At 37.4% G+C, this 26,051-nt stretch overlaps 6 protein-coding genes across 12 annotated transcripts; 1 reads left to right on the top strand and 5 right to left on the bottom strand.

Annotated features, from left to right (window-relative positions):
- Positions 1-41: 41 nt before the first annotated feature.
- Positions 42-2,288, bottom strand: LOC110774550 (DUF1997 family protein, putative (DUF1997)). 5 transcript variants are annotated; one of them, XM_088247580.1, is made up of 8 exons: positions 2,142-2,288; positions 1,872-1,961; positions 1,523-1,762; positions 1,311-1,419; positions 1,166-1,211; positions 857-942; positions 621-696; positions 42-543 (listed from the first exon to the last, which is right to left on the bottom strand). In XM_088247580.1, the coding sequence occupies exons 2-7, from the start codon at positions 1,955-1,957 to the stop codon at positions 655-657; spliced, it is 609 nt and encodes a 202-aa protein (XP_088103706.1). In that variant the 5' UTR covers positions 1,958-1,961; positions 2,142-2,288; the 3' UTR covers positions 42-543; positions 621-654. The 5 variants fall into 5 exon arrangements, with proteins under 5 accessions (XP_088103706.1, XP_088103705.1, XP_021834797.1 ...); XM_088247579.1 differs by having other exon boundaries at positions 42-528; XM_021979105.2 differs by having other exon boundaries at positions 42-528; positions 621-679.
- A 284-nt stretch (positions 2,289-2,572) lies between these two features.
- On the bottom strand, positions 2,573-5,665 carry LOC110774551 (mraW methylase family protein). The gene is made up of 4 exons (XM_021979107.2): positions 4,851-5,665; positions 4,460-4,771; positions 3,451-3,643; positions 2,573-3,307 (listed from the first exon to the last, which is right to left on the bottom strand). Exons 1-4 carry the CDS (start codon positions 5,193-5,195, stop codon positions 2,880-2,882), a joined length of 1,278 nt encoding a protein of 425 aa, XP_021834799.1. The 5' UTR covers positions 5,196-5,665; the 3' UTR covers positions 2,573-2,879.
- Positions 5,666-6,426: 761 nt separating this feature from the next.
- Positions 6,427-7,812, top strand: LOC110774553 (guanine nucleotide-binding protein subunit gamma 2). The gene is made up of 5 exons (XM_088255535.1): positions 6,427-6,601; positions 6,684-6,972; positions 7,068-7,120; positions 7,243-7,287; positions 7,400-7,812. The coding sequence occupies exons 2-5, from the start codon at positions 6,721-6,723 to the stop codon at positions 7,479-7,481; spliced, it is 432 nt and encodes a 143-aa protein (XP_088111661.1). The 5' UTR covers positions 6,427-6,601; positions 6,684-6,720; the 3' UTR covers positions 7,482-7,812.
- Positions 7,813-7,889: 77 nt separating this feature from the next.
- On the bottom strand, positions 7,890-15,913 carry UBP26 (ubiquitin-specific protease 26). Of its 2 annotated transcripts, XM_021979108.2 has the most exons (15): positions 15,574-15,908; positions 14,779-14,876; positions 14,084-14,680; positions 13,083-13,338; positions 12,116-12,861; positions 11,885-11,993; positions 11,462-11,640; positions 11,065-11,349; positions 10,786-10,993; positions 10,419-10,490; positions 10,001-10,231; positions 9,329-9,592; positions 8,927-9,068; positions 8,575-8,793; positions 7,890-8,271 (listed from the first exon to the last, which is right to left on the bottom strand). In XM_021979108.2, exons 2-14 carry the CDS (start codon positions 14,856-14,858, stop codon positions 8,699-8,701), a joined length of 3,264 nt encoding a protein of 1,087 aa, XP_021834800.1. In that variant the 5' UTR covers positions 14,859-14,876; positions 15,574-15,908; the 3' UTR covers positions 7,890-8,271; positions 8,575-8,698. The 2 variants fall into 2 exon arrangements, with proteins under 2 accessions (XP_021834800.1, XP_021834801.1); XM_021979109.2 differs by lacking the exons at positions 7,890-8,271; positions 8,575-8,793; positions 8,927-9,068 and having other exon boundaries at positions 9,475-9,610; positions 15,574-15,913.
- A 629-nt stretch (positions 15,914-16,542) lies between these two features.
- Positions 16,543-20,562, bottom strand: LOC110774534 (integral membrane metal-binding family protein (DUF2296)). Its single transcript, XM_021979078.2, has 6 exons — positions 20,330-20,562; positions 19,911-20,193; positions 19,549-19,693; positions 18,367-18,476; positions 17,403-17,826; positions 16,543-17,230 (listed from the first exon to the last, which is right to left on the bottom strand). Exons 2-6 carry the CDS (start codon positions 20,169-20,171, stop codon positions 16,938-16,940), a joined length of 1,233 nt encoding a protein of 410 aa, XP_021834770.1. The 5' UTR covers positions 20,172-20,193; positions 20,330-20,562; the 3' UTR covers positions 16,543-16,937.
- A 1,078-nt stretch (positions 20,563-21,640) lies between these two features.
- LOC110774513 (Tetratricopeptide repeat (TPR)-like superfamily protein) lies at positions 21,641-25,679 on the bottom strand. 2 transcript variants are annotated; one of them, XM_088244494.1, is made up of 6 exons: positions 25,469-25,679; positions 25,240-25,385; positions 24,701-24,895; positions 22,936-24,569; positions 22,445-22,688; positions 21,641-22,136 (listed from the first exon to the last, which is right to left on the bottom strand). In XM_088244494.1, the coding sequence occupies exons 1-4, from the start codon at positions 25,472-25,474 to the stop codon at positions 23,147-23,149; spliced, it is 1,770 nt and encodes a 589-aa protein (XP_088100620.1). In that variant the 5' UTR covers positions 25,475-25,679; the 3' UTR covers positions 21,641-22,136; positions 22,445-22,688; positions 22,936-23,146. The 2 variants fall into 2 exon arrangements, with proteins under 2 accessions (XP_088100620.1, XP_021834747.1); XM_021979055.2 differs by having other exon boundaries at positions 21,643-22,136; positions 22,990-24,569.
- Positions 25,680-26,051: the final 372 nt, after the last annotated feature.

Raw genomic sequence — 26,051 nt, 5'->3', positions numbered from 1 at the left:
TTCTAATTTGAATGTCATAAATTGATGAACTAACAATGTTATCTCGTTACATCTTAAGATATACAGACGAAAGTGGCACAAAATTAAAAATTTACATCTCCTTTTGGTCGGGTATTTTAACACATTTTATGTATAATCGGGAATTTTAACACATTTTATGTTTATACGCAAAATTCTAGGACATCATCATAAGGATCAAGGATATTGTAGGGAGGCTTTAGTTTTAGACCTAAATTTAAGCTGCAAGTTAACAATTTCCTCCCCAAAAGAATGCCCGCAACTTGAAATAATGTCGCCGGAAAGTAGAGTTGAATGTTCAGATTGATGCAGAAGGGATTACTTTTCGTCGTAGGCTGGAAACTACGACTCCCCGTTCTGTCTTCTTTTGTTTTACTCATCTATCTCTGTTTGCAGAAATGGATGGAAGATCATCCAACTGCTTGCTTATCAACAACCCATTTGCTGTAATCTTGTAGTAGTTGCTGCAGAAGCAATGGCACCAGCCTATCCACTAAGGCTTGCATCATTCTGCACGTCATCACACTTGCACAGTTTGAATTCATCTCTGCCCAAACACAATATAAAGCTCTAAAGAAAGAAACAAATCTTCAAGTACTTACAAATTTCCAGGACGCTCAACAGCTGATACTGGCATCATGGTGAAAGGGCGTGTATAAATCTGCACATAACATCATGCTATTGAAATATTATTGAAATCCTATATTCCAGTTCAATTATGCAAGTAGAAACTTGAAACAGCTGCTAATGACAGGTGAAAATGGCATGTATCGGCTATTGCGTCGAAAGAGAAAAAGATAAAGAGAATGAAGGATAATGCAAGCGAAATTTTAACAACCTCAAGAGTGAGTTTTAGCTTCACATCAACCTCCAAAAAAGATTCAGAGCCATTTGTATCCCACGACATGTGATTTCTCATGAATGCTGTAAATAGAGACCACAAGATTAGAAGACGCTTGATATACTTTTTCAAAGAAATACATGAAGAGCCTTGCAGCCAGGCCCTTAGAATAAGGGCTTTCAACAATAAATGAGCATTGGTGACCTTACAAGTCTTTCTTCCTTCGAAAGTGTAAATTCGATATTCCCATGGACTAAATACTTACTCTTCTAAAAGTTACAAGACTCTCACCCAATCTTTATTCACCTGAAAAATGGCTGTTTTGGCGTTCCACGGCTTCTGAACCCTCAAACTGCAAATAAAATTTGTAATAAGCCATCAAATGCATCCTCATTTTTCAGTGTTACAAGTTCACTTTTATATGTAAACATTTATGGGATTTGAAACTCACCCTGCAAGAAAGCATCTCAACTATACAATCTTCATTTGTTGGGGTCACTCTCAAGTCCAGCACAGGAGCAGCTTCAAAATTCAAAAGCTGAAGCTTTGGCAGGGTGCATCTGCACAGAAAAAGGGCATTGTTTTTTCCTATCTTAGACACACTTTTGAAGTTTCAAGTGAACATGGAAGAAGTCAAGCACAAAAGGGTTCCAAGGGAATGACCTGTAAGTATCAGTATCAAGGGATTCAAAGCTTTTTAAGGCTCTGGTGTTAAGCATGGCTTCAATTCCTGATTGGTGGCTGAGAAACTCACTAATGTGAAAAGTCTTGCCACCAGAGCTATCATCATGATTTGGCAGCTTAATTCTTTCCTTCTTTGCAGCACACAAATTTGCTTTCTTTGCAGTTGACTCTGAACTTAAGCTGGTTGCTTTAGTTACCTTTATCACTTCAATTTTCTTCCTGAAATATAAAAGCAAAGATTTCTTAACCATTGAATGATCACTGCTAACTTTTCTTAGATGGGTCAAGATAAAATTGCTAATTGCAATACAAAATTAGAAAAAAGAACCTGGGGTTGAAGATTGGCATATGACAGGATGGGAATGAGGCACACCCATGTACTTGTTCATGCCATTTGATAGCTAGTGTCTTCATTATGCTGCAAAATGATATTTTAAGATGCAGGAAAGCACACAAAGAAATTTAAACTATGAACTGTTGGAAAGGAAGAGATCAAAACCCTTAGCAAATCAAATTGTCTGCAAGCCTTGTTTTATTATTTTCATATTTCTGTATGGTTGAGGAGAATAGTGGGAACAGAGAGGGGAAGAAAATTCACCAGTTCTGGTTCTTCAAATTTCTTTTGGTTTTGTCCCGAAAATAAAAAAAGTTTTCTTTTGGTTTTGAGTTGGAAGAGGATAGTGGTTTTAATGTGCGGGTCGAATATTAAATGTCACTGAGAGTTGAGGAGGGGATTCAGATTTGATTTGAGATAAGATATATGATCATGAAAAGAAAAGACATGACAACTCAGCAGCTCTCAATGTCTCTCAGTCTCAACCCACAGCCACTGCAAAAATACAATTTTGCCCATGCCACCGTTGTGACTATTATTTACCATTACCACTTCTTCCTTTTATTTAATTAATACAAGTAATAGTCTAAATTATTATTTATTCTATGCTCGTTAGTGAAAAATAAACAACTTTGCATCTTGATTTATAATAACTCAAGAGAAGATTTCTGGTAATTTATCGAAAGAAAAAAACAAACGAGAAACGAGAAGATTTCTAATACATGGTCATTACACTTCTCTCATTACACTTCCAACACCAACCTCTAGCATATTTGCAAGGAAATAGTTCCTATCAAATCAATGAACACTCTAGGGCTTGAGATATTTCAGATATGTGGAATATTACATTCCTCAAAAACAAAAAATGTCTATATAATCTAAACTCCCAACCTAAACAAAATGTGAATAAAAAATGGGGAAAACACCAGAGATGCAGATAAATATTGCTGTAGGAATGTCTCAGTCCCAGGCTTCAAAACCTAATTCATCAAAATAATTAAACTAAGCCTTCTGAATCACCCTTAGCTTAGCACTTCTGGAACGGCTATTCAGGCTCTCTTCCTTTTCAGATGGTGTAATTGGTCTCTTAGTGAGAATTGTTCCTCTCAAGCCTTGTACCATTTGTTTGATCCACGCTTCACTTTCATCAATGTCATTCTTGATCTTTCTCAAATCTTTCATCCGCGCTTCTTCTTCATTCATATCAATATCCCCATCTCCGTCTTTGACATTGATGATGTCCAGAAATGTTTGTTTCACAATTCTGTCTTCCAAACTATGGAAAGAGATGACCGCTAGCCTACCACCAGGTGCAAGGCAGTCAAAACAAGCATAAAGAGAATCCTCCAGAGTCTTCAGTTCATCGTTGACAGCTATCCTTAGAGCTTGAAAGACCCTTGTAGCTGTCTTAATCCAACCTTGCCTTCCTTCTGTTGCAATTGAATTCGATTTTAGTAATTGAAACTTTTTTTGCATAGCCATGACCAAAACAAGCAAAGGTACTATAATTTTGACAGAAATATACAATGCAAGGCCAAAGTAGAACCACAACAGAGAACAAGAGGATACCTACCTCGACTCAGAGGAGTCACACTTTTTATAAGATCTACTAGATCACCAGTGGAATGCAATCCACCATTCAATCGGGCTTTAACAATTCTATTTTGAAGAGAGTACCAGTTACTTTCTTCCCCATACTCTCGCAGGATGCGCCCTACCTCAGTCTCTGGCCAAGAGTTTAAAATGTCTTCAGCTTTCAGACTTGCCTGTCATAGCCCTACTCCAATCAATTAAATGAAACAAACATTTAAAATGATGATGCAACCAGTAAAACATAGGAATCATGTATGTCATTCTGCCTAGAAACTGTTCATTCACCCTACAATATCACCTAAAACTACAATGAACCACAGACATTGTTGGCAGAGGGCTTTAATTTCGAAAAGAAAATAGATAACTAAGCCTGGTTCTAGAAGTCAAGCGTCATGGGTGCATAAAAGTTATAACAAGGGGATCATAATTGGGGCCATTCAAATCTTTTCAACCCCACATGAGCCCATAATAGGCACGTCCAGCAGTCCATCCTCAACTGTGTCCTAAATATTAAATCCTCATGAATGTCATGGCACATCCAATCCTCATACTTATGTAAAATATCGTCAAGGGCAGCAATTTGCTGCTTGTACATGCATGTGGCGTAACTGTAGCCTCACCATATGCTTCTGATGAGAAGTGATTACAGCCTAAACATCAGTATAATTGGCATCACATTTGAGTTAATTCACTGACGCGAGCAACCCTGATGGACAAGTATAGAGAGAACGGCATTAAAGACTCCCAGATGGAGTCCATCTAAAGAAATAATTATCACCATAAACATTGCAACAAAAACTAGATTGACTCAATAAGATGAACAACAGTCTATAACAAAGTTCTACCAGCTAAAAGACTTCAAAATGGAGAAACCAGGCAGCCTACACTTGCACACTCAAATTTTTTATATGCATAATTAGAGAACAAAAAAAAAAAAAAAACTTTTTCCCAGTCTCCATTAGATATAAGAATGTCGAAACATCTGTTACCTGAGGATCCATTCGCATATCAAGAGGACCATTAGCAAGCACACTGAACCCTCTTTCAGGATCGTTCACTTGCATTGATGACATTCCCAAGTCCATTAAAATCCCATCAATCCCAGTGTCAAGGAGTGTCTCATCCACATCGCAAAGCAGAGACTTAACATATCTGAAATTCTCCAGAAAGGTGGAAGCTTTGAGGGTCGAAGAAGTTGGGTTATGCAAAACAGAGTTGATCCGAGCTCGAGCCTTCTCAAGCGCCACAGGATCAACATCAAGTCCTACATACACTTCCATTTCTGGATGGCCTTCAATTATCTGCAAGTAATTAACAATAAATCCAAAAACTCAACTCACAAAAACTTCAAATGAAGAGAGATGAAGAGTGATTACTGACCGCAGAGGAATGCCCAGCAGCTCCAACCGTACAGTCGACGAAGTACCGGAGCTGTTTGGATGCCGAGAAAACATCCAAAACTTCACCAAGCATGACTGGAATGTGGGTGGCAGTATCTCCATAACGTTTAATGGTTTCCAATTTGAACTCTCTATCAGAACGCGTTCTCCTCTTTTCTTTTATCACCACTCTCTGCTTCAGCTTCTGCTTCTCCTTCTCCTTCTTCTTCTTGCTTGTGGTGCTGCAGTTGCTGCTGATGCTAGAGGCGGTTGTGAGGCTTCGCAGACGGAATGATAACGAGGAAAAAGAGAAGAGCTTTGAGGCTGATGTCGATGCTATTGCCATTTGTTTCTTCCAAATCTATAGCCACACTGATGTGGTTTTGATTTTAATTTTTGAAGCCCTAAAGTGGGATGCTGGGTTGGCCCAAACTCCAAACTCCACTACCCAAAAATCAAAATCAAAATTTCAAACCTTTAAGGGAAAATTTTACGAATTACACATGAAAAGAAAATTTAGGCCTTGTTGTACAGCGCCGCTTGAAAAGAATATTTAAGCAACGTGCTATTTATGAACAGGCGCATTAGTCATTTGATTTTAAAATTTGACATTTTGGAGTTAGAATTTGAATTGGGGTTTATGGGAATGAATTTTGGCATTTTTGGGTTTTGAGTTTGGATTTGAACATCTTTTAGTTAGAGTTTGGCTTGGGGTTTCGTGTGTGAATTTGGGCTTTTGAGTTTAGAATTTAGCATTATAGAGTTAGAGTTTAGATTGGGGTTTCGGTTATGATTTTGACATTTTAGTGTGTCGAGTTTGGATTATGGCATTTTGAAGTTAGAGTTTGGATGAGGGTTTTGGGTATAAACTTTGGAGTTTTGAGTTTGGATTGGGGTTTTGGGAATGAATTTTGGCATTTTTGTAGGTTTGTGAGTTTAAATTGTATATGAATTTTGGCTTTTTGTGGTTTTAAATTTTGAGTTTAGATTGGATTTTGGGGTAGGAATTTTGGAGTTTGGATATAAATTTTAGCATTTTGGGGTATTGAGTTTGGATTAGGGTTTCGAGTACGAATTTTGACGTTTTGGGGTTTAGAGTTTGGATTAGGATTTCGTGTATGAATTTTTGCATTTTTGGTTTAGATTGAGATTTCAGGTATGAATTTGATGTTTTATTGAGTTTTGAGATACAAATAATTGATGGAATCCTAGGTTTAATCCGAAGTATCTCACAACCTACATAGACCACGGAGGAAGGGTTGGGAGATACGCTCATTGAATTAACTATTAGCAGAAATTTTGCATTTGCATTAATGTGATGATGGAAAATAAGCAAAGCTTTGCTCTTTGCTTATTGCAGATAGAGGTTGGAAAGTCTATTTCACAGCCCACCGTTTGATTAGGTCTAAAGCTAATCTTTGGTATGTCAACTGTCAAGCCGCCAAAAGCAGTTGACGACGGAGAGAGATAGGTGGCGGCATAGCTACTTTCATCCCCTACCCATTTGTCATCTCCTTTAATATTACAATATTATTATTAACATTATTAAATAAATTATATGAGGATGATGGAAATATATGGTCTGCCTGAGCTGTTAGCATGTTGCCCTGCTCATAAACCATTTTCTTCTTTTTGACTGACTGCTTTAGTTTTAAATTCATCACTCTTTATAATCCCATTGCTTTCTTTATTTATTTTTCCTTTTTTATTCTATGTCCACTGCTTGTTGCTTTAATCATGAAAACAAACTAGGTCCACATTCTCTCTCTCTATCTCTCTCTCTCTCTCTCTCTCTCCTTCCTTTTTAAAGTTGATCATTTAGGTCTAAAAACAGGTTTGGTTGTTGTTGGTATTGGTGCAAGTAAGTAGTGATGTCGACAACAATGGATAAGCAAGTAGAAGCAAACCCATCATCATCACCATCACCATCATCATCTCCAGGAAGAGGAAGAGAAGAAGGACTGAAGAGAGAAGAAGAAGATCATGAAGGTGAAGGAGGAGGAGGAGGAGTGGCTCTTCATTTTGAGGACAGAGCAAGAGCAGCCCAATATCCCACTTTCATAGGGAAGCATAAACTGGCAGCTTCTATATCCCATCTCCATAACCAAATCGACTTCATCCAGGTCGGTCTTGCATTTCATTCTTCTTGTGTATACCATAATTGCTAGAAAAACCAATAATTTATCACTAAAAACAAAAGTTATGACTTGTGATGCAGAAAGAGCTGACCCAACTTGAGACAGTAGGTGAATCCTCCATTGTCTGCAAAGAGTAAGCAAAATCCAATGTTAATCTGTTTTATCAAACTTCAATCCAACCCAACATCACTTTTTTTCTTTTATTTATTTATTTAATTTTTAATTTTATAAATGTTTATGGTGAATCTCATACAGGCTCATTGCCAGCGTTGAATCCAGTTCTGATCCCTTGCTTCCATGGTAAGAGATAATTATAATTCCCACCATGTCCCTTCTTTCTTTGTTGTTGTTTAAGGACTTTTTCTTTTCTATCTTAATCTTGACTGGGATGGAATATTTTTTGTACACACAGGACTAAAGGTCCAGCTGATGTAGGGTGGGATAGGTGGTTCAGAGGAGCTCACAACTCAAGAAGTCACAATCGCTGGATCTAAAAACTTGTTCACTTTCTTCAAAATCAGTGTTTTCTTTCTTTTATGCATTATCTTCAGGCAGGGGAAAATAGGAGGTTCTGTTTTTGGTGCACTTTCTTTGACCATGATTCGAAGAACTTATTGGGAACAACATAATTGGCATACAGACAAGCAAACATAGAAAATTACAAGAAAAATCGTTTGGGATATGCCCCTTTGAGCATCTGTAATATCATCGTACTTACTTTTTCGATTTGGTTTTTGAATTTTTTTTATTTTTGGTCACAACTTGTCTTTGCTTGCTAAAGAGGCCTCAGTAATTAGAAATTTTATTTCAATTATTTTTCTTATTGCCGCAATAGTGCATCAATCCACAAGATTGATTTCATCTACTTTCCCGTGACGAAGTAACATTTGAAGCAGAGGAAATAACACATGAAACTCGCTTTATTAACACTTCACAAAACCTACTTGTACAATGACTAGCCGCAGAAGCTATTAGCTATGTGAGAAAACATCACACTCAAAACAATTTTGACAAATCTACATTCAAGACAACACATGCCATGATACTTAACATTGTTTGGCATATATAACAGGCACGGTAACATCCTTATGAACAGAAAAATGACCACCTGGTTAGAACCAAAACATTCGACCAGGACACGGCACGCATCACATTTCCTTTTCCGATGTGCCAGCGAGCATGGCAGCATATGGCAAAATGTCTTCAAAGGCAAGGGACAGGGTAACCTACATTACACACGGGACCAGCCTTCAGGAAGCCCACAATTACTAGGTTCAACTGCTTCTGGAACAAAGACAAGAGTGAGAAGGGTCAAAATAAAAAATGATTTCCCAAACAAATCCTGAAAATCAGCGGGAGCATTTATCCATTTTTAATTGAAGTAAAATTAAAATGGAAAAAAAAACTCATAAAACATAATTTACCTAAATAAGGGAAAAGGAATCAGAAGAGAAAGAATGTACAAGATAAGGTTAAGAAGAGGGGGGAAAAAAAACAAACCAAAAGAGGAAAAGGTAACACAGAAGATTCAGCAAGCTAGTTTATGGAACAAAAAGAAAGTAGTTGGACAGTACAATTGCAACTAACCTCAAAAATGCAGGTCTTCAGAATGCAGGTTGAAGTTTAAAAATATTCAAGTCACCTCCCCTCTATCAATATCTACAAAAACATGCATATTACATTCAAATATTAAATAGCAAAAGCAAGCATCTTATACAACTTGCGATGAAACATTTGCTGTCAAAAGCGTCCCACGAAACCCCTCTTCAGTGTGTTGCACATCCATTTTCTGGTCAGATAGCTCATCTGTATAAAAAAAATTTAAAATGCATGTTAAGGTTATTGAAATTGGCCAATGCATTACAATCAGACCAACTACAAACATTTCCTAAGCACCATATTTTAAAGAATGTCCAAATAACTAACAACATGAAATTACCAGCAATATCTCGGTTCTCATGGATTTCTGAATCGTTCACCCAAAGCTTATCCCCAGGGAATATATTCACGTCCGCAAGAGTAGCAACTTCATCATCAATTATCCGAGTACCTTTGTGAAGTACCTGGTTTTCCTTAACAACCTGCATAATGTAAAACAGTAATCAGATGCCAACAGGAACAAAACAATTTTAACTCATAGTTAATTTATATATTGAAAACAACAGGGGCACAACACGAGAGTGCCACCTTAAAAGGACAAGTTGTGAAATGAAACCACGATACTTTCAATCTTGGAAAGATGGATGTGTAAACCAACAAAAAGTGTACATAGCACTTCTGTTTGTGCATGTGTGCATTAGTGTGTATGCTCGCATGTATGTGTTAGCTTCAAGTAGCATACCCCAAAAGATTCCCATATCATCATTTTTAACTGGTATATGGTTGTGGAACCAGAGACTTTCAAGCTTATCTGATCCCCAGTCTTTGTCTTCCGAGAGCGCTTGGAAACTCGGCGATCTGGATCAAAATTTGTTTCAGATGGTTTTAGAATGGATTTTGGAGCTTCCTTGCCATGTATAAAGTACACATATATGTCCTCATTGCAGTAGTCAAGCTTCCGCATTAGTTCCCTGCTTTCTCTTTCTCCAATGCAATCCTCACATATCTAGGAAAATTGAGACACCTAATCAGAAGAACAACTTTAAAAATGCTCCTTGTAACTTGCAAATTTTGATGTAATCCACACTCAAAATTTGTAAAATTTGTAGATTTTTTGTGTGAACAATCTAGCAAATGTTGCTGGCACTTAAATTCTGCATAATAACAAAACTGATTACTAAAAGATAGACAGGGAGAGACAGAGAGAACTAATTCCACAAGGCAACTTAAGCTACTACTTTCCATAAGTTAACTGGAGTAACCAATTATCCTACCAGAAGACAACAGATCCGAAGATTCCAGAGATTGGAGCTCCTAATGTAGACAAATTCTACTTTAAAAACGAACAGGCAAAACAAGTTTCCTCCGCTATGCATGACAAGAAAAGAGAAAATAAAAAAAGGTAAGCCTTTACCTCAGGACAAGTCCTAATCAGGAGTTGTCTAGACTCAACTTCACCATTTACTGGATTTGGAGTACTCAGATCCTCCTCACACATTGGCATCTCTTCGCAGGACCCTGCCAAATTATTTCCTTCAGTTTTACTTAACTCAATTTCAGCAGATATGCCCTTCTCCTGGACACCACCCCATTCCTCACAAAAGGATTTCCAGTCACTCTCAGGAATGATTATTAACCCATCCACCTAGAATCCACAGAGAAAAAAGAAGCAAGAATTCCAACATTAGAGCATTCACACAAGATTAATCAAAAAAGAAAGCTGCAAGTTTACCATTCAAGATGGCCTCTCTCTCTCTCTCTCTCTCTCTCTCTCTCTCACACACACACACACACACACACACACACACACACACACATTTATTCTTACTTACAGGGGGAGACTTCTGGGAAATTAAGCCACGTTTAGAGACCAGATCAACAGGCCTTTCTAGAAGTCGTGAATGCTGAAAGAAAGCAAGAGGAAGGTTAAAATAATTTCATAACACTAATAACTGAATAAAAAGAAGGCAGATTGAACATGGACCAGAATAGTTCTCAAATGCGCAACAAAACTTTTAGTTCAAATAATCAGTCCATAACTTGATGCCAGGATTCCTCAACTTGTTGAATTGGGACCAATGGTAAGTTTGTCTGACTTATGAGTATGGTTAAAGTAAAAAACATGCATATCGCCATTTATGGTCTACCAGAGGTGCCGGATATTCAACAGAATCACTGAGCAGAAAAGTTGCAAGTTACCTTTTCACACTTCAGCAAATCCATGATGCCCTCTAATGTTTCAGGTTTCTCCACTGAGGAAACATTCTTGCCACTTGCAGTAATGTAGTTTTTCCACTTCGAAAGCCAAGAAGAGGGTATCAAGTAATACTTGCAATCCAGAGAAAGTGACACAGTTTTCCCTGTAAGTAATTTCTCATGAGTCTGGCGCTGTTTGAGCCTCACCACTCTGCAGCACAAATACTGGTTAACGCAATTACAGATGCTTATCAGTCTGCTAGGAGTAAAAGTTTAAATTACCTCAAAGAATCCTCCATGCATGCAACTTCAGATAGTTCATCACTGCATTGGGAACACTGTGCAGAGTCTAAAGGAAACGTTGAACAACCCAAGTGATCATCAGGCTTTACTGCAAAAGCATCTTCATAAAGGAAGAGCCAGAGATTCTCGGGAACAAGCAATCTCTTAGCACCAGTGGCTTGGTCAGGCATAAGTTGCCCATGAGGACACCTAATTGAAGCTGTTGGTCCTGCATCAGCTTCTGATGGAGCATCAAGAATTTTTCTTTTAAGCCACTGTTGTAACCTACAAATAGAAACTAACTAGAATTACTATAGAAAAAGAAAATGTGATGCAGCAGAAGATTGAAGAGGTCTGAAGGAAGGATAAAAAGCAACAGAATAGTTTGCAGCCATACCATGCTTTAGAAACAAAATATTCTCCATCTGAACACCTCCCTGCAAGTGCATCCTCAGCAACTTGCTTCATGAGTATTCTCCTATCCCTATAGCTGTCAGCACATACTACATTTCGAGCCCCCTCAGTAAGGCAAACCAGGCAGTAGGCATCAGAGGCCAGTATTGGGCCCCCTTTATACTGAAATTACCAACATTCGGTTAAAAAGGAAGTAAAACACATAGTGCAACAGAAGAAAAACAGAGACATGGAAAAGATAAAACAAGCAAACGAACATTTGACAGCATCAACACATAAGAAACCAGAAAAAGACATCAGGTTCATCACATATAGCATCAAGATGCAATTTTCGGCTGTATGTAACCACAAACAAAATACAACATTCACACAGTATTAAGTGAGTCCAAAATACTCAAGCAAATACCTTAGAGAACAACTTGGTCCATGCTTTAGCTGACAACCGCTTTATGGAGCCAACCTTTGATGCTGGAACTTTTTCATGTGAACATAGGATGGATGTGTTGTCAAGAACACTGCAAGTGATTACTGTGTAAGCCCAGAAAAATATGCAAAACAGAGACCCTGACATTGTATTTCCAGCAGAAAGAAAGTTAAGAACTAGAAATATAAACAAAGACAGCAAGAATGTCCTTACGGTGAAATCATGTTATCAGCCCACTGACGGAGCCAGTCTGTTGAAATCCAGAAAAAGGATTCCTCCAAAGATCGAACAGGCGCTTCAGACAAAATTGAACGCACTTCCTGTCTCCGCTCTGTGATATGATTCATCTCTTCTTCTTTTTTAAATTTGTATTTTTGGCAAGCATCAAGATATGACGCATTAAAGTTTTTAATCTCTTCACAAAGATGAGATGGAAGAGAACTACAAACAATATCACCTTCTATCTTCCTATCATTGGCATTAAACTCTACATTCACTTTCTCATCATCCTTTCGGCAACGCCTGAGATTATACATCAGCATATATGCATCACTAGATGAAAACGTCTCCACATGACCAGAAATAGATTCCGTAGGTTGTTGATGACTGACATCCACAATATCACCATTCGAAACAGCATTAATTTGTCCTGTGCGAGATGGATGAACTGATTCAGGTTTAACATTAACAGGCTTGGTATTGGAACCTGAAGTGCCTTCTCCAAATGGGTGAGAACCTAAATTTGAAACATGCTCATCATCAAATTCCCACCATTGTCCTGCCTTCTCATCCTTGATATGCGCTACATAGTGGCCACTGTTAACTGCAGTCCCCTTGTGAATCAGCACGGCTGACAAGTCATATATTGATTCAAGCTGAGAAGGCTCAGATAGCCTCTGCCTCATATCAAGTACTCCAGGAAAAACAAATGCAGAAGTAATTTTCTTCTTTGTTGTCGTCTACTGACACAAATCAATAGAGAAGAAAATATTAAAATAACTAATAACCACAAGCCAATCACCACAACTTCTATAACTAACCATATAACCAACAAGTGTACAACCTCTAATCTGCATCAATATCAAGCATGTGTATTACATAAAACATAGCTTAGATGGCTTTTCTGTGCTCATCAACAAGTTAAATGGAAACTCTACATTCTCAAGAATATCATAACTACCTTTGGAAGGAAAACACAACGCTTAAGCTGAAAATTCAGAACATCAGGCAATGTCCGCAACTTGATGCTTCGGGTAGCATCAACTCTTGTTTTACACGACTCACAAAAATATTGATTCTCTCCATGAAGCTCTTCAACGCTAAGATAATCATCTAAACTCTCATCCAAACTTTTCAAACCCTTCACATTCAACTCCAGCTCATAGAAATCCTCCATGTTGGAAGAAGCTTCAGAGTCCTTTCCACATTGTGAGCACCTACATACATGCAAGGATAAAATAATAGCCATGTGAGATCAGCTGAAGGAATAACTGTGGAGTCACTTTTATATGAAAAAGCAAATGTACTCAAACATTTGCTGCCGGGGCACAAACATAATGACAAAAATAATCCAAATGAAAAAAATGAAAAAAAAGAAGCACAGCTAAAGACTTCAAAAGTTACAAATGACGGAAATATTAAACAAACTTCAGAAGTATTTCTAATGCCACACCAGTCACTAAGAGGACCAAGAACTTTATAAGTCCATCTAGAGAAATATGAACATTACAAATCTCATTCACAATTCTTTTACCAAAAAAATAAAAAAAAAGGGAATAAATAGTTTTCTAATGGAGGGGAAGTATTTACTTTTTTTTTTTAAAAGGCTAACATCAACAAGAAAATGGCAAGAACGCATTAGGAAAAAAACCGCTAATCAGTCAATAATCATTTGACAATTTTCATTTCCACTGTTATTGGCTCCCTTGTGTATCACTTTCATTGGTATCTTGATCCCATTAAATTTTTTAAAGACAGGTTGGATAATTTACATCATTCTATGAACTCAGTCACTACCTATCCAAACGAAATAAGAAGACACCACAATGTTTGTGTGACATTTTAAACAATTGACAAACATCAATTGGTAATCCCCATAATGCAAAAAGAACATAAAAATAACACAGAGAAAGGCCTTATCTGAAAGAAGTATAATTCTACTCCAATCAGATTTGGTTTTACCTGGTAACGTGTGATACACTTCCACGAAAAAGATCTTGAACAATAGATTTTGCCTTTGTAACTTTAGAGGTGCTCAGACAACGTTCAAGTAAAGAAAGAAGTAACGTTAGAAACTCATGACTGTCCTGTTGAACTCCATTATCTAACTCCAGCGTTTTTACAAATGGAGATGAGTCTATGAAAGCCATTTTACTAGCATGCAACTGTGCAAAAAGCCGAGAAAGTTGATTCAACACTGGCTGTCGTTCCAAAACCTCAGGTTCAACCAAGAAGATACCTTCACGGAAGGATTTATTCATGTACAAACATTGAAGTATGCTGTTAGCATAACATGTTGCACCAAGATTTGTGAGGCCTGCAGGAGAATCAGCAGAAGGACGAAGATCCTGAGAAGGGTCTGGGCCAAGATTTTGCATAATCTCTGATGTCTTCTGCCATAGGCCAGATTTCCGACTTCCATTAGGAGGTGGAATTAGCCCACAAAAGCAATTTGGGTTATCTTTAGTATTCACACGGCAACCTTGACAAACTGGCTTTGAAATTTTATATAGCGTATTTATATCCTCATTTGTTACTTCACCTGTTGCATGTATTTTCCTACACAATACCAACCATAATGTGAGCCAACACATAACAAAGGTGCACATCAAGCAACAGAAATAACTTCTTTTACATAAACCAAAAAAACTTTCTACCTCAATATTTCAGAAGTGGTGTCAACATTATCCCCTTGTCTATTTCTTTTATTTTTACTGCGTGTACTTGGTCGGCTCATTTTAACCACCGACCAACCCTGCAATGGGCATGAATGCAAAACATGAATTCTTCAAAATTTTACAAAGGATATGTGCACACAAACACAGAGAGAGAGAGAGAGAGAGAGAGAGAGAGAGAATCTAGAATTACAGTCACAAACTATACTCTCTAAAATCATTTTACAATGATCTTTTTTGCAATAGGTTGTAGTCAAAGTGTACAAGCAGTTTATATACTAGCCCAATGCGTTCCATATCACCGCTGTGGGATACTGGGTTTAAGGGTCATTAGAAAACTAATTTTTAAGTGTTAATGGCTCCATGTCTATTTATTTTTATAATTTTCGGAATCTTTGGAGAAATACAGTTTTTGATACTCTCAGATAAAGCATGTCCTTGTACCTTGTTTGTCACAACACAACGGAAGCTTGCATTCTGATAAAATTCAGATGCAAAGACTTCCATCGTGCATTCTCAAAGCTAGTCACGAATACATAATAAGCAAATGAAAATAAAATGATCTTCAAGCAGCAGTTTCCAGAAAGAAAAAGGAACAAACAAAACGAAATTAACAGAAAGAAAAAATAACCCTAGAAACTACAAGAACGACAAAAACAACCTGATCGAAACCAACAACAAAAAAAGTAATCAAATCACAATATCCAAGCATGTTAAAGCAGAAGAAAATTAGAAAAAAAAAACATATAATCAATAGAGAAATAGCTCAAGAGGTACCTGGTTCTGAGGTTTGAGGAGCAGAGGAGGAAGAGGAAGGTGGACCCTTGGAGCTGGAGCTTGGAGGAAGATGAAAGAGACGAGCCTTTGGTGAGAAATTGAGGAATAAAAATAAAAATATATGATTTTGGGGTTTTTTTTTAGGTCAGCGTGCGAGGAATGGCTTCGATTTTGGTAACACAAAACTTGGTCTTGTTTGTTTTTTTCCTAATTTATTTTTATAAAATAAATAAAATTAAAAATGGTTGGAAAAGAGAGGGTTGAGCCACGCAGGGAAGGAGAGGGAGGAGCCGGACAGACAGACAGACGGACAGAATTTTTTTTTTTTTTTTTTGGGGGCTTTGAATGAGAGTCGAGCACGGGGGCTGGTCAAGATCCAGTCAGAATCTGAGATGACTTTTACAGTCTCACATCAGTTGAAATTACCGCTCTATTATTAACCATCCACCTCAGTCCAAGTGTCATCAAATGAGTGGAATGAGGTAAGAGTTTTTTTTTTGGGTAAAAAATGAGGTGAGACTACGTAGTTAAAAGGAAAAACCTCTATTTCATAAAATAAAATAAAAAATAAAAAAACCTCAATATTTTTTTACTAAGAAAATGAATCAATCATGTTTAATGTTTGTCAAGAGGACTAGTCTAATGAAAAAGAGTTTTGACTTGCAAATTAGAGGTTTTAAGTTTGAACCTTTATGACATCTTGGTTGTATGTGTGAAAAACTCCACATTCTTGTAAAAAAAAAAAAAAAAAATTTCCAACCAGCCCCGGTAACCCATTAAAGACCCAACAAAAGAATAACCCGTCCAAGAAATATTGAGGATCTAATTTCATATGGTTTCTCCAAGAAATATTGAGGATCTAATTTCATATGGTTTCTCTTATGATATCCCGTCGATCATTTTCGTTCCTAACCAAATTTGCTAAATTTTTTTTTTTCCTCCTCTCCTTTATTATTTTGAACAAAGAAGTATGAGAACTCCACAGTTTAGATTCCACTTGTATAAAAAAATAAAAATTACAACTCAAAATATGAAAAATATAAAAAATGACCGCAGCAAAGACTCCCTTTGGACCATTTGCACTACAGCAGTTAAGTTTCAGCTTTCCCAATCTGGAAAGGTATTTGGACCAGCTCCAACAATTGAACCAGAAGAGAAAAACTCACAAGATGTACAAGATTACAATCAATCCATGTATTCTATGATCATAAAGCCCCAAAAGTTTATCGGCAAGGCAACTCAACATATTCTTGTACACGACCACGCATATAGGCAAACCCGTAAATTCATCCAACAGAAAATAAACCCCATACCTACAAGCGAAGGGAAAAGAAGGCCTAATTGAGGAAAAGAACATCTTAACCCTACTCATGTTTTTCTAAACTAACTGTATCGCCGGACGCAGGCTTTTCGGTTTCTTCCTCAATCTCTGAACCAGCTCTAACAGGGCTGGTACTTGTGAGTACACTGTCATCCAAAGGGTCACCAGCGTGGTTTGTTGCCTCACTGCTGACCCCTGCTCTCAAAGAGCTCAAACTAGGGGTGATAGGCGTGTTAGAACCAGAAACATGCCCTTCCAAATGTTTTGGCTGATTTAGGGCGTGACAGTGCGGGCAATAATAAGTGATGTATGGGAAATCCTCCTTCTTAGCAAGCCCTGCATAGAGACAAAAAAAGTATGAGATCATTATTTCAACCACAAGAAAGAAAGAAAACAACTGGTAGTGAGGAAAGTGCATGAGTGTGCACCATAATCAGGCCTTTCCTTCACTTGCTTCTATGAAAACATGAAAAAGCAACAGTGCCTACTCAGGATGCAGAAAACCTACCATTGTGCATATGACAGTTGCCACATATGAGCGCATAAGACTGTGTTGGATCCTCACCCACAAGTAATGCTGCAATCCGAGCAATCCATCCTCCATCCTGTGGGGATGCTCCCTGAGGACTATGATGACTAACAATCAGTTGACTATGCTCAGAAGCCTGATGACCGTCAGACCTTGCAGAATGAGGTGCCTCCTCTTCAGGAATAGTCAATGGGACACTCCCTGTACTATTAGATCTGGTGTGTACTGGTTTACGGTTTCGAAGTTCACCAGAATGGACAAGTTCAACATCATAGCTTTTCCCTGTTGAGGCATTAATCTCAGATTCATCTCCCACGTAGAATTTCAGACCTGAATCTGTACCCAACTTAGATGCTAGGACAGTTGCAGCAGCTGCCTTTGCTGCTGGGTCAGGATCATATCTCTGCATAAAAGAATATAACTTAAGTTCAAACCAAGAAAACAGAGGGGGACAAGCAAGGTACATCATCACATATACCATTACTCAAACACAAACCATTGCAGAGTTCCCCTAAAAACATAAATAAATAAAATAAAATAAAACCCAGCATAAAGGGCACAGGTGTCTTGTTCATTACAGTGCTTTTTTTGAAGAGATGTTCTCTCAGAGAAGCAAAAACTGATTCAGCCAACTACAATAGAAATAAGTATGCCATATGACTATTGAGAATTTGCAATCAATCTAAATGAATGGTTTCTTAAGGCCACTTTACATGACCTCCTGGAATTCTTCCAAACAGTGTTTGTCTATATCATTTAAGAAACTCTAGACAACCATTAACACAGTCAAATGAGAGGAAGGGGCAAAAGGCATCAACAGCTACCCTATTCACCTGATAAAAGTTCAACAAGCTAACAAAGAATACCAAAGAGAATTCAATAATGAGGCATAAAGACAGATAACGAATGCAATATAACAACAAAACTTGCTTCTAATAATTACCTGAATAAGCTGTTGAGTAGTGTAATAATTTGTCCTCTCTTTTAGTTCATCAATTTTTGCTTGCCTTTCAGCCCGAAGCCTTTCCAGGGTTTTGGCGTCCTTGCGATCACCTAATACATTGAAAGGTTGAGATATCAGATTTTTAATACATGCACACATCAACTTTAGACAAGTAATGGTCACTAAGTTTCCGCATTAGATTGGAAAACTTGATTCATAGAAAAAGAATGGGTTCATACAACCAATCATCCAAATTATTCAACAAACATTTTTAACAACAGCAATGAACTAATGAAAACGTCATAGGTCTACTTTTCTAGCTTTCTTCCAATGGTCCATTACAGCACCGACATGGTGTTAAACAACTAAAAAACATGCCTGATGTTTCAGTTTGTGCTTCCTAAGATACAGGTATGCATGGAAGCTGTTAAGCATAAACTCAAAGCATACATAAATCAAACATTAACATGTCAAGACAATCAAAATAGGTACAGCCTGGAAAGAGACTTTTGCTCAAAGAAATATGCATGATATTTACCATATGTGTACATATTGAAAACAGTATTGAACTTCAGACATTGTAGATCAGGTATCTTTTATGAACTAGCCACCCACCAGTACTGTGCCCAATTCCAGTTCAAAGATTTGCGAATTTCGTAAACGATTCCCAAGAAAATTCCCAAATTTCATAACGCTTATTTTCCAACAGTTCAAACTCACAACTAATAAATTTAAAAAGAACTTCCTCTTGCATGGAAATTGGCACACAATTAAAATACCAGTCAGCACGAAAAGTCCCCCTGTGAGGAACGATGTCTAAAGGACAGGTCCTCAGTGACTTTCAACAAAAATAGTCTAACAAATGACCAACAATTTAATGTGTGATGGGCCTGTGTGAGGGGACCTTTCTTACTCCAAATGTCTTACGTGGAGAAGCTACACACCCCATGCACAAAGAATGTACTATGAAGCTCAAACAAATTCAATAAACAAAGTAAGAAGTAAACCACGGAATGATGAACCAATAAGCCAAAATGCTTCCTAACAAGCCCAACCCAAGACACTATGACAACCATGGAACCATATACCTTTTGCAAAATAAGTCTCAGATATTAATAAAATAACTAGAATCGTCACATGAATATTAAAAATTAAGGAAGTTGCAAGGTTTAAGATACTCACGCATTCTTGTGAAGGTCACAAATGCTGAATACGCAAGAGAAGATAAAGCAGGCAGAAGAAACATCGGAAGAATTCGAAATGTCCTCATCTTCCAATCTAAATTTGTTGCTCTCGTTGATATTATAGCATAAGCAATTGCAATAATCTGAAAATGACAAAAGTACGCAAACACATATCATTCCCTTCTAATATTTCACTTGCCCAACTCGTTCAAACTCTATATGCCAATAAACATGACGATGAGTATGGTGCAATTCTAGATAGTATTGCCACAAAAGTTCAGAATTCTTAATCAGCCAAAAAAAACCCAGTTGCTGCAACAAAGTCCTAATTGATGGGTCCTATGAATGACATTCCAATACCTCAAATAAGACAGAGAATAGAATGAGATGTCTGCTCATGCGCCTCCACGTTATGGACCTCCTCTGCATTCTAGCAAGGACAGTGGCTTCTTCTTTGGAAATGTACTTGAGCCGCTTCTCGAAATCATCGCCGTGTAATCGGAAGATCCCACTGAACATTCTGGAGAAAAGTCCCTTGCGCTTCTTCTTCGCAACCACCTCAGGAACAGTTGCCGCGTCTTTCTTGTTGGCTTCTCCGACGACGCCTTTGTCGTCCGCCATTATTATACCCTTTCAAATTGCTCTTTTGAATTGAAAGCGAATAGCAAATCAATCATCAATAAGCAAAAGCAATATGCAGAGACGAATAAAAAATCAAAATCAGATCTGGAAAATTACGAAAAATTGTGGGAGAGAGAACCTTGAAAGTAGAAACCAACCTTGGCTTTTCAGATCTTTGAGGCGGAGAGAGCGAGGGAAAGTAATGATGAAAGTCGACAAGGAAGAGAAGTCCGTGAGGGCAACGCAAACGCAGAGCTTTGATCGATGATGGAGAGAGAGAGTATCGGCGATGGAGTGAGAGTGTCGAGGGAAAAAGGATGAAGGAGAGAAAGGGCGTCCTCTTCAAAAATGGGGCTTTGCTTGCTTTCTCGTTTTCTTCCCTTTTTTTTTTTTTTTTTTTGGGTTTTATTTTTTTCACACGCAAATATTCAATTAGACGCACCGCAAGACCTCCAACGCGGGGCCGGATCGCACGGTGACTGGGGCCCACACCGGACAACGGACCCTCTTCTTTGGATCGCACGACCGACCCCAACGCCAGCTCTCCAAACCGCGCTGGCCTATTAGAATCCCCCGCCAAAAAGTCTAATTGCTCTTTTTTTACTCAACGACCTTTTTCATTATTTCATTATATTTAATTCAGTTTCTCAACAGATTTTCACTTTTTTCTTTTTAAATGTGAGCAGTTTTTGTTAAAAAGTTTTGAAGATGCAAATGAAATTCAATCTTTTCTTAATTCAAATGGGTTATAGGCTCTACTTAATCTATATATATAAAGCAAAAGGCAGAGAATGGTGAAACATTCAAAATACCAGAAAATGTCATTGGTTAATGCAAACATTAAGAATTGAAATTATTAATTAAATGAGAATAATATGGTAAATTCACACTTTTTTATATTTAAGAAAATTAAAATGAAAAGAAAAATCAGATAATGGCCTATTTTTATGGAACATAACTACCTATTATCTTTTTTAATTCTAAAATAAATTTTTATTTTTTTAAAAAAAGCCTCTCGCAGGCGCGGAAGCGCGTGTGGAGAGGCTAGTTTACTAAGAAATGAAGAAAGCAGTTGGGTTTTAGGCCCATTTGGATGTTTTAGTTATAACTAATTTCTCTATCCAAATCATTCATTTTCATTTTCTAACTAACTACCTACTCGTTTGAAACTGCTTCTATATGATTCACTTTTTGTTAGTAAGCACTTTAAAATTTGTGTTAAAATTTTAAATGCTTTTTTGAAAAATTACACTGAAGTTTTTCTACCGAAAGCTTTGAGAAGCACTTTTGGTTATTAGAAACATGCTACTAAAGGGAATTTAGTTGTTCGTCTTTTTCCTTCCTTGGTGCCACATTTAGGAAGAACAAGGAAAGAATCTTTACTTTTGAGACCTACTCTAAAACTTAGAAGCCAGGAAATCGTTCCCAAAAGAAAGCCCATTGTTAATGGTTCACCAAGGAACAAAATAATGCTTTGCCTAATCAGTTTCAACTCTCCAACTCTTATTATAATAAATAATAGTTTTACCATCATGGGAGCAACCTCCTGAATTCCATTTGAGACCAATCTGATCACCAATTATTACATCACCTCTTGGTTTTACACAAAATTCTATAATGCCATTACAGAATTATGCAAAAAAATGAGAGACCAAAATTCCAATACCTATTGCTATTCTCGGTTTGTTTTTATAAGGCTATTCTCAGCTTCTATGGTCCCTTCCCTTGTAATCTATATGTAACATTTACTATAAATAATGACAAGTTCAAAACAAAAAACCAATACGTCCAGGTCAATTTCACAACCTGCGGATTTCTTCTTGGAAAGGTAAACCAGAACCTAGAATCTATTGTATCCTCCCAAACTGGGTGAATAATACGGTGTCAAAACATGGTGAATAGAACATGAAACCTCAGAGGCAAACAATCCTGTATCCATCTATGCTGTATATGTGGTATAAACACCTGCACACGAGAGAGTAAAGCATTCAAAAGAAGGATTTTGTTCTCATTACACGTCCCGGTCCCATCATGTTATCTATAAATTTTCAACACAAAAAGAAACCTCATAGAAATGTACAAATTCTCAAGATGTGTTAGAATGTGACTGCACAGAGTGACTAATTCAGGTACAAATTACAGCTCAATAACTGTGTAATCTCATCATCAACAGTTCATGCATCCCTAAACAAAGTCTCGTAAGATGAATCATAATTCTGAAACTCATGTTTCAAGTATATATAAGTTGGTAGGAAAAGGATGAATATACCAACCTGAACAACTATACGTGAAACATTCTGACCAAAGTCCTGCTGAATATACTCCCTAGCATCAGGACCTCTTCCTTATAATGATGGTCCAAATTGTGGGATGTTTGGGTCCATCCGATCTTCACAAGTATATATTAAAGCATCCTGCTTCCGTGTGAAAGGAATTATCAGATTTGGTCCCAGTTTTAGGACCATGACCATCAAGAGAAAGGGTCAATTCTATAAGCCACCTGTCAACCACTTGATCCTGTAAGATTTTTGCACAGAACAGTCAGTGTTCCATATCACTCACAAAAATATGAACGCAAAAACTTGAAGCCCTAGGCTGACACGAATTAGACTTGACCAAGACCTTTTTTTATCCATCCTAATATAAGTTATCAAGTTTCAACATAACACGAAACCAGACGAGCATCTTTGTATGTTAGTAGTCTAGTAGAACTTTCCATGGATGACCAGAATCACCAAAAAGTCTAAATTAATAACACAAATACCTTAAAAGAAATATATCACTCAAAGTGTGATGGAACATTTGTGGAAACACATACCTTCAGGAAAAACATATGAAAGATTCCTATTTGCCACAAGTAGAAAACGGCCACTGTCAGAAGGGATTCTGTTGAATTTAGATCCAAGAATTTTGACTTGCAAGCCAAGATGACAATGTTGCAGTATGCATGGTCAAAGTTTATACACGAGGATAACTCAGTTCCCCCTCGTCAGCCACTTCTGGTAAATGCCAAATGCCATGTCAGGCTCCTTAATTTTGCAGTACTGCTTGACAAGTACCTTAAATGGAACATGATCGATAGGTAAACCAGATGCCTGTATATTTTCAAAAAGCTCTTCTGCCTTCTTCATGTTACCTATCATGCAGTACCCTCTGATTAGTTCAGTGTAAGTAATTATATCTGGATAAAGTCCTGTTATCAGCATTTCACGATATAACTGCACTGCGAAAAGAATGTCGCCTAAGTTACAAGCAGCACCTATCAACAAATTATAAGTGACCACATTAGGAAAAAGACCAGACAGAAGCATTTCCTTTTTATGAGAAAGAGCACGAGTAATATTTCCTCCTTTCACTTGGGCGTGGATCAATGCATTGTAAGTATACACATTTGGTTTAACACCAAAAGCGAGCATCTGATCCTTAACAGAGAATGCAGTAGTAAGATCCCCATATCTTCCATAACAATCAATGATAGTATTCCATATTAGAATCTCAGGCACCATTGACTTCTCTAGCATATGAAGAAGAAACTCAGTAGCTCTGGCAACATCTCCTTTAATACATAGGCCCCGAACAATTAGTTTGTATGAAATTTGATCGGGAGTAACTCCCATTCTTGACATAAGTCCATGGACGTAACAAGCCTCCTCTAACTTTCCTCCTTTGCAAAGACCACTTAAAATTGTATTATAAGTAAAAACACTAGGAAGTATTCCTCTTTTGATCATTTCACAAAGGTATCCATAAGCAAGGTCCATGTGTTGACTCAGACAAAATCCATGAATGAGAACATTATAAGAAACGACATCTACTTGGGTATTCATTTGGACCATGTCATGCCAAAGACTAAGTGCCTGAACCATATTTCCATTTTTAACATAACCATCCATAAGTGTAGTTGAGATGACTAGATCTGATGTTGTCTTGTCATTATCATCATCTAATACGTCTTCTAGAAGCTTATTGGCATTCTCCAAAAGGCCTTTCTTGCACAATGCATGTACAATTATGTTGCAAGTGATTCTATTAGGCCTAATACCGCTGTTACCCATCGTAGATAAAAGATAAAGAGCTTTATCCACTTCATTAAGGCGGCAATAACCCTTAATAAAAGTGTTGTATGTAGCACAGTTGGGAGAGGGGCCATTTTCTAACATCTCCCTAATAAGCCAATCTGCCTTCTCCAAGTCACCAGTTTTACAGAGTCCATTTAAAAGATAATTGTGTGTCAAGACATCAGGAACAATGCCTTTCTTTATCAGTTTTCTCCGAAGCCAAAAAGCTGTTCCCAACTTACCATCTATACATAAAACCTTTATGATGGCCATGCAATCTGTGTAATTAGCTTTCAAAGTGCAATCCAAAAAGCCTATATTTGCCATAGATATGCCTTCCCTGCAGATTTTCACATAATTAACAAAAGCTTGTTACGAACTATGAAATATGTATCTGTATTTGAGCATTTCCCCTATCCATCAAATAAGATTTTGAGTTTGATCCTAAGAGTACATAGACTGAAAGCTGACCTCATCGTTTTGAGACGTTCCAAACTATCCCTCAACATTGCATCCAACACATTGCAAACTGCGTGTGGATCTTTTTTACCGCGGGAATTCTTCTTCTTTGAAAACCAATTTTGAGCACTCACATGGTAATTCTCGTCCCATTTTTTCCTGAAATCCTCAAAAGTGGATGGAAGTAGATCCTTACCCCGACAAGTCCTGCATATGAATATTACAAAGCAAATAATGCATATTAGCTTCTTCTTCTTCTTCTTCTTTTTTCCTTACAAAAAGGCAAATGTGCTGAAATTTGAGAGCACTACGAGGTTTCTAGCAATAAATAATGTCCTCTAGATTAATTCTTTAGCTTCTTTTTTTCTCTTTTTTTTTACTCATTTTCGCTGATACAAACAGCAGATTAATAATAATACAATAAAATGACAAGCAATAATATCATCTGCATCAATATGTATAGGCCTTTTCTTCATCTTTTCTAGCAGTTTTTCTCGGCAAACAAACAACAGACTAAGAGTGAAGTGTAAGACTAGAAAATTAAAATTTACCAGGAGCTTTCATCAGAGTTAGCTTGGCAGCACAAAATGTTAGCAAAGATGCGAGCAATGTTGTGCTTGATAGAGTCGAGGGTTAGATTCAAACATCTCAGAAGGGTAATGTGGGACGGCGACGATTCTCCACATGCGATTACGAGCTGCAAAAACCCAAACAAACAAACAGATGAACAATCGACGATATAAACAAATGTGAAATGACGATTTATGGGATTGAACTCACTGCCATTGGAGCTTTCTGTGAAGAAATTGAAGGTTTTTGAAAAAGAAGAAGAAGCTCCTTTCTTCTATCTTCTTCTTCTTCTTCTTCTTCTTCTTCTTCCTTGACTTCGTAACTAAGAGTTTGTGACCGGTTTTTGTACGGATTAGTTTTCTCCTGAGCGAGGTTAGCCCCGGACGGCGCGAGTTTTTGGAAGATCCAAATGGTTCATGTGCTGTTGAAGATTGAAGAACCCGAATGCACAGGTAGGGGCGGGTCGGAGGGTAATTTGGGTCAAATCGGGTTCAGCCCCAGAAGTCGGGCCCAAATCCAGCTTCTTATTATCTCTTTTTTCTTTTTGGATAAATGTAATATTAAGCTATTTTAATATTCCACCCGCTATAGTAAGTTTTTTTTTTCTTTTTATCAAATAGTTATAAGCCCTTACATCGAAATCATATATAATTGTGTTCTTTACTAAGCATAGAATTACAACTTTATAAAGTTGGGTTAGGCTATAGATTCAGATTATTAACAACGATTACAATTTACATCGGATCATTAAACCTAGTTCAAAAATCGAACTACGAATTTGAACCACTCTAAC

This window comes from Prunus avium, chromosome 1 (assembly GCF_965620075.1).
Source record: "Prunus avium chromosome 1, drPruAviu1.hap1.1, whole genome shotgun sequence".
Classification (NCBI taxonomy): domain Eukaryota; kingdom Viridiplantae; phylum Streptophyta; class Magnoliopsida; order Rosales; family Rosaceae; genus Prunus; species Prunus avium.
The sequence above is the reverse complement of the archived record's forward strand: the minus strand, read 5'-3'. Positions and strand labels throughout refer to the sequence as shown.